This window comes from Maylandia zebra, linkage group LG3, assembly GCF_041146795.1.
Source record: "Maylandia zebra isolate NMK-2024a linkage group LG3, Mzebra_GT3a, whole genome shotgun sequence".
In the NCBI taxonomy this organism is placed as follows: Eukaryota; Metazoa; Chordata; class Actinopteri; order Cichliformes; family Cichlidae; genus Maylandia; species Maylandia zebra.
Window position 1 is genome coordinate 34,152,202 of NC_135169.1, and position 7,491 is coordinate 34,159,692.

At 37.6% G+C, this 7,491-nt stretch overlaps 1 protein-coding gene and 1 long non-coding RNA gene across 2 annotated transcripts; one reads left to right on the forward strand and one right to left on the reverse strand.

The window, feature by feature from the left end:
• Positions 1-145: 145 nt before the first annotated feature.
• On the reverse strand, positions 146-4,078 carry LOC143416734 (uncharacterized). The gene is made up of 9 exons (XM_076882227.1): positions 4,013-4,078; positions 3,705-3,830; positions 2,863-2,958; positions 2,575-2,706; positions 2,349-2,483; positions 2,196-2,233; positions 1,730-1,770; positions 792-1,645; positions 146-166 (listed from the first exon to the last, which is right to left on the reverse strand). Exons 1-9 carry the CDS (start codon positions 4,034-4,036, stop codon positions 146-148), a joined length of 1,467 nt encoding a protein of 488 aa, XP_076738342.1. The 5' UTR covers positions 4,037-4,078.
• Positions 4,079-4,973: 895 nt separating this feature from the next.
• LOC143416493 (uncharacterized) lies at positions 4,974-7,491 on the forward strand. The gene is made up of 3 exons (XR_013096873.1): positions 4,974-5,478; positions 6,553-6,644; positions 7,364-7,491. It is a non-coding gene; the product is annotated as an uncharacterized LOC143416493 (long non-coding RNA).

Consider the following 7,491-nt stretch of genomic DNA (forward strand, 5'->3'; position numbering starts at 1 on the left):
ACAGGCCCAACGAAACATTTTGTACTTTGCAACACTTTTTATTTGGTTGTTGCTTCTTACAACTCTCAGTCTTAGCTTTTCAGCTGTTAGCCACTCACAAAACCCCACCTCAGGTCCCGGCACATCCTTTATATAGGAGACCTAATCAGCTCAGGTGTGTCTCTCCCTGCAGCAGAGGAGCAAGAAAAACAACAACGCTGTGCCACAGTGACAAACCATGAACACCACCCAACTGTCTCATTGTCTGCACTTGATTTAGCAGCTTCTATTTTTAGATCCACTTGTGGAACTTTGGTGTATTTTGGATGGTTTGTGCCATGTTGTTTTTCTTCTTCTGTGGGCTTGGCTGCACTTTTTGTCTGAGATTTATTTTCAGTGTGTCCTTTGTTATATTTGACATGTCTAGCAGAGCTGTCCTGTGAGGGTTTCCCTACACTTTCTATTCCCGTGTTCTTCATCTTTGTCCCAAAACATTCACCGTGAGAATTCTGCCTATTTTCTTCACAAGTTATTTGTTTGTTAGTATTTGTTATAACTTTTCCTGACTTCTGTGAACCACGTCCTCCTTCTGTGACTCCCTGAATCTTTGGTCTGGCTTTTAGTTGAAAACTCTCTGCTTTAGTTTTTTCATTAGTAGCATCATCCTGGTTTTCTTTGGGTGCTTCTATTATTTCTGCTCCTGCTGGTCTCAGATGGGGTTTCTCTCTGATCTGAATTTGTTTAGTATTTCCTTCATGTTCTTTCTTTTCCTCCACATCGACATCTTTCTGTGTTGTAGCAGCACCACTTACCTCCTCTACTGTGTTTTGTTCAAACTTACTGTGGTCACCTTTTTCGTCTCCTTTTCTTTCTCTCCTGTCCTCCTTCACATCTCTGATTTCTCTCTCTACACAAACATTATTATCACTTGAATGTGTAACACTGATCTCCTGCATGTTCAGTGTATCACTGTGTCTGTTTCCATGTTTATGACTCTGATCATCTTGTAGTATGTTTTCTTTTCCTTCATCAGCTTTTTCTTTATCCTGAAATGTGTCACAGCACATCTCTGCTGTTGATTTATCAGCACTAAGCTTTCCTTTTGTGTCATGTTGAAAATCTGTTTTTGTTTTCTCCTCAGCATGAGAAGGACTACAGGTTTGTTTATTCTCCTGATGTTCACATATGTTCTCTCCAACAGTGTCAGCTGGATGCTCTGCATGGCTTTTTTTCTCTGACTGTTTATCTTTAGCCTTTTCATCATTTTCTGCTTTATCATCCATTAATTTACTCATCTCATACTGTCTGCTTAGATCATCACAGACTGCTGATCGATCACTGATATCAAGTTTAAAATCAGTATTACTATCTGGTCTGTTCTTTTCAGCATCATCCACTTCTGTATGTTTTTGATCCAGGTCATCACTTCCAGTGGTTCCTTTGTCCTCATTTGGTTCTTTGTCCAGAGGATCTACGTTACAGGGGGTGTCAGGTGATCCCCCTGCTTCTCTTAAGCGAGCAGTCTTTGGATTATCCGCTGCGTCTGTCTTCTCCCCTTTTCTCTTTCTATTGCTCTTATTTTTCCCATCTTGACTCTGATCATGTTCATTACTGATGGTGGGTAGTCCACTGGTGGACACATCTGTGGACTCTGGAATAGCAGTATCTGCAGCATGAAGCACAAAGTAGAAACAAAATCATTCAGGCACCAAACAGCTGAGGAAACGACAACAAAAATATTTTCTCTTACCTTTCTTTTTGCTATAAAACAGAAGATATGTAGTCTGGGACCTAATTGACAAATATGACATGTAACAAATATGTTACTTTCACAGTTTCGCAGTGATGTGTTTGGCTAATATTTTATAACATATTTATTTTTTGCAGCAGTGTTTTCCGACGTATTAATATGTGTCTTTGTATGTTTACATTTTACTAACAGAGTAAATATTAAAAGATACACATAAATGTTTTAATTGTTTTCATTGATTTTATTATTTTGCTTTTGCACAGGAGAGTTTTGGGGACAGAGTTGAATCAATCACAGAAAAAATCTGCAGTTGTGATTATAGCACAGTGTGATATGATACTTCAACATGTAGCACACTGTAATTGAGAAAAGTGTATTTAATGCATGTTTAGTGCATACTCGTGTGAAAAGTTAAGAAATAACTGGAAAATAATGTACAGTGGAAATAACAAGTACGAAAACTTACCTCTCAGTGTTATCCACCTGGAATGGCTGAAAACCAAGCTGATGATGTAAAAAATAATAAAGTATGACATGAATGATCAGCTGGGCCACTGTCACGCATGAGTAATGTAGGAACGTATTTTGGTATCAAAAATGTATAAGTGATCCATCTTACCTCTGTGACTCTGGTATCATCAAACTGATACCATCTGTCTCTGTGGTCCTCCTGGATCTTGATTGTGGCAGAGTAATGTCCACCTCTCAGATCCCCAAAATGATCCAGAAACGCATATAGTTCATATTTCTGACTCTGATTACAAAAGGAAAAATGGCAAACATCAGAATGACTGAAGAAAATAAAATGGATTATGATTAAATACTAAAATATTCTGCACATTTACCTCTGGTATCTGCAGGGTGTAGGGAACCTCCACAGAACAGGTGATTTTGAAGTATGACATGTAATTATAGTTGAACTCAAACCTCTTCAGCAGCAGACACAAAACATCTGGATGATGCTTTATTACATCTCTCTGAATGAAAAACATTTAATTTAGGACAGTTTTACTGATACAGCACCAAATCACAACAGTCTCCTCAAGGAGCTTGTCTGCTTCCATTACAAGTCAATATGGTTTCATAATTTTATTTAAAGAATAATAAAAGAATCATAAACATTTTTAACTCACCATAGTACCATCAACTTTTTCATCACACTGCTCACAGTACATCTGATTTTCTCCACAGAAATCTGAAGTTTTAAAAAACTCTTCAATGCCCTTCACCTGAAAAATGGTATTCAAAATCAGCTCTGACAAAGATGTGCTGACCAGTGAAGTGAAGCTAAGAATCTTTCCTCAAGGAAGAAGATTTTCAACATGGCCTACTAACTTTATTAATTCATACTCAAAGGTTAAGATGTATTGTTTAAGAGAAAAGTGAAAAGAAAAGCCATAAAGTAAAATTACCACTGGAGGGTTTTTTTTTTTTTTTTGTAGTTTCAGCTCTGTACACCACCACGGTGGAGTGTAAATCAGTCAATATGTGACTAAAGTGCAGACTTTTAGATTTAATTCTTTTCTTTTTTTTAATTTGTATGACCTGTATCAGAATTACAGCTTTTACAGGTTTTTTTCAGAGATCATTGCTGTAAATTTTCTTGCTAAATAATCAGATACTTTAGACAAACCAGAAAACTCAAAAGAGTGGACATACATGATTATATACCTATATCCTTCATTGTGATTCCTTTCCACTCATTAACATCAAACAACAGTGGGAGACTAAGTTGGAAGTACAGCTTCAGACCTCTGGTAGGACAAACCACTGCACAGAATTCACTTAAGCAAAGCTAAATGTTAAACTTTATGCTGTGGATTTAATAAAACAGTCATCATTTACTGGGGAAAATATAAAAATATTATATATCTTTTACTGGCAAAAGCATGTAAGTTCAAAATGTTTCCTCACAGCTGTCATGTCCTGGCAGACAGAAACATGCTGACAAGTTTGCAACTTGTCAGATCCTTACCACACTGTAGTCTTTACTGCAACAATCCACCAGTGAAAGAGGAAGATACCAAAATGGTGCATCTCTGTCAGTCTCTACATGATCTTTAGAGCAGGTGGTCTTGTTTACTAACTGACCGTGAAAGATCTGAAGATACAGATGCACAAAAACCTGTTCATTTTCTTTCAGTTATAATTAGAAAGCATTTGTTCACAACAAAAGTTGTCCAAAGCATTTTATACTCTAAGGCAAAGACTCCACAATTAAAAAGTGATATATTGATCCAGTGTATAGATATAGATATCCTTTAGCATCGATGAAGACCTTACCTTTGATGCATCAGGACTGGTCATTCTTAAAATCCTCTCAAAGTACTCGGCAGCATCACGCTGTTCATACACTGTGACAAATGCATTTTTATAAAAGTCATTTTGTAATTTTGCCCTACAATTTTCCATTTTTATAATGATGAAATAATTAGATCAATGATAGTAATATTTTTAAAGTTATACAGTGCTCAGGAGTTTACAGTGTTAAAAAGGTTTTGTTGTTCTGTACCGTTGTCGATGCCCAGCTTGTTTGTTATTTTATATGTGTATGTTGTATACTTCTGCAAGTCATCAAATAAGGCTTGCAAATCATGATCAAGGAATTCAGAGTGGGAATTTTGTTCGGAGTACCTACACAGGAAGTAAACATGAGTGATTAACAAATGCACCGTAAACTTCATATATGATAAATGCAGAATCATGCTTAAAGCTGGACAACAAACTTTTTCACAGCCTCTCTGAAGTCTTTGGTCATGAACAGAACCTGCAGCACACTGTTCAAGTAACATGTGGATCCTTGCTTTATCAGCCCATGATACCTGTTAGCTGATGGGAAGAGAGAATTCATACAAAGAAGAAGATATATATTTAAAACATGAGCCTGGATCATAAAATACCCAAAGAGAAATAAACCAAAAACAGTCAAACCCATTTATATTTTATTTATTTATTGATAATTTATTCTATAATGATTACATTTTAATTTCTACATATAGGAGTTTAACTGGGTATTTTTTATTTCGTTTTTCTTTTGTCGATATTACGCTAAAATATCTAATTTGCCACTTCTAGTCAAGTCTAGTTGTTTGATGTGATCGGCTGATTGGGAAAGCACGTGCCGATTTATATTGTGTTCCAAACTTTACAGTGCGAGAGAAAAAAGAGAGCCAATAAAGAACTACCAGTAAACCTCCGAAATAAATTACGTTGACCCATAGATCCAACACGTTCTCACTCCCAACTCGTCAAACGTGTGACGCATGGTCAGGCTCCCTCTGCTTCACTTATGGACGCGCAGGGTACCCCCCTCGCGTCGGGAATTGACGTGAAGGGTCCTCCGATTGAAGAGATTGCCGCGGAAGTGCCTGTTGTCGGTATATTTAGACATTTTCCAAATCACATTGTAGTGACGTATACAGAACACAATAAATTATATAATGTAAACAACTACCTGAAAAACAGGTAGAACGATACTTTTGTATCGTTTATTGCATTTACGGAGGGAGTGATGTATGCTGGGTAATGGCACAGCTAGCTACTGGGTGACTTTATTCACCCGCTTCGGCTGTTATCAGTCCATACAATGGGCGTTATTAGCACAAATCAGTCCCATAGATATGGGCCATCTCCTGCTAGATTGTTCAGAAGGTTGTTCTCATCCATCCAGATGGAGGATCACTAACAGGAGCGTGGAAGACTCCAGAATCCACTCTGGCTGGAATCCGGTGGATATGCAGTGTGTACAGGTAAGACCATTTAAACGGACAGCATTTATAGAATGACTATTAAAAGTCAGCGAGTGTCAGTAATGTTAATGTGGTTATCTTAGTAATACACCGAGTGCTAATATAACAGCTTTAAGATGCATTTGTAGATATTATTACGTGTTTTACCGTCTTTATGGTGCTAGCTTAAAGTTACGGTGTAAACGTTAGCTTACATTGGAGTAAAGCTGTTACTGGTTAAACGATGTTAGCACAGAAATATTAGCTTCTGTCATGACTGATGAAGTTACTAGTTAATAAAGTTTCCAGTAAAGTGTTTAATCGCAGCCACAGACTGACAGCAAATATCTCGATTAGCTTCAGTGCATCTGTAATAAATATGTGCAAGTTTCAGTGCTTCGTTTAAACTGTATGATACTTATACTGACCCAGGGTCAGTGTAAAATACAATCCTAGCTGTGTGAACAAAGCCTGGCTCCTTTAATCCTGCATGACAAACCTCAGGATGCAGCTTATTATTACTCTTTCCTGCTGGCACACCTGTCACACCTGAGAGTCAGCTAGAAACTCACAGTGACGTGGACAACATGCAAAGACTGCCAGACTCTGTAATACTGCAAATGATCAGTGACTCAGGTTAACACTAAACTTTAAACGGCACCTCTGTGTCTCTGTGTGCTGAACATCTAGGATTGAGTCAGGCTGCATTGACTGTGGGACTTTAATGTGTTAAAAGCAGGTTGAAGACGGCTCAGAAACATTTGAAGATTAAAATTTAGCATTATGGCTGCTGGTGGTTTGTAAAGCCTCTACTCAGCTGTATTTTTGTTACTAATTTATGTTTGTTGTTGTTTAACACAGATTTCAGAAGAGCAAAGATGCTTAATAGTTTAACTAGATTTCATTTGTCAGTGTGGGACTGCTGAGTCACCTGAAGAACTCGTTTCATTCATTCTCCACATGATGTTCATTTACAGAAATGTTTCACAGGAACTGATTTCTCCCAAAGGGTGAACTAGTGTGTTTCCATAGATTACCTCTGTATGAATGTACTTCTTAAATGAAGGCAAGTGTTTGTCCTTTTTTGTTTCTCAGGTACAGTACGTGATATCAAGGGCAGGCGGTCAACACTGGGGGTAGACAAGAAGCAGACGTACTTCCAAGAGGGAGCTGCAGTGAGGTCAGAGGTCAGAATCTGAAACGGCTCAGGTTTATATTTTAGAGGTTATAAAAAATCAAAATGTATTTATAAAGAAACCTTTAAATAATAGTCATAATTATGATTATTATAAGAAATATCAAACATTTAAGTGGATTTTCTGTTACACATATTGTGTTAGCCCTGCAATAAACTGGCAGCCTGTCTTCGTCCTGTATCAGCTGGGATAGGCTTCATCCTCCCGCAACCCTGAATTGGATACATTGTATTCCAATTATGTAATCTGATCATTTACAAACTCAAGGTATCTAATCAAAATGTAAGTAATAATTATAAAATGGGAAAGCAGAAATAAGTGTGACATGAATGTAAATTGTGAGCTGACATAGAGGACAGCTACATGTAGTCTGAAAAACCTTTGTTGTCAAGTTTGCAGGTATATCAGCACGAGACATTCTTACATAGAAGAGACGTTAAAGTCTCTAACTCAGTGAAGCATTATTGGTCCCGTCTGTTTGGATAAATATAGTAAGTTGATGTTTGTCCATTTATTGACACATTTTCTTAAGTGCTTATCCAGGATCACAGTGGAGCTGCAGCTGGATATGTTCACTAAATAAACCTTACAAAAGTTAACAATAAACCTGCATCCATGTACGTTGTTGTCCACAGGATGAGAAAATCAAACTGGAAGACTGTGGAACATGTTAATAAATGTTTGTGTGTTTATCCCTGTGTCTTTCACAGGAGGCGCTGGAAGGTTTCCCTAATAGTTCCTGGTGAATCAAAGCAGAACCATAAAGGTTGCTGGACTGCATGATGGCCTTACCCCTGAGCCGTCATCCTGTTAAAGGAGGAACCAGTTAGAAGCTGTT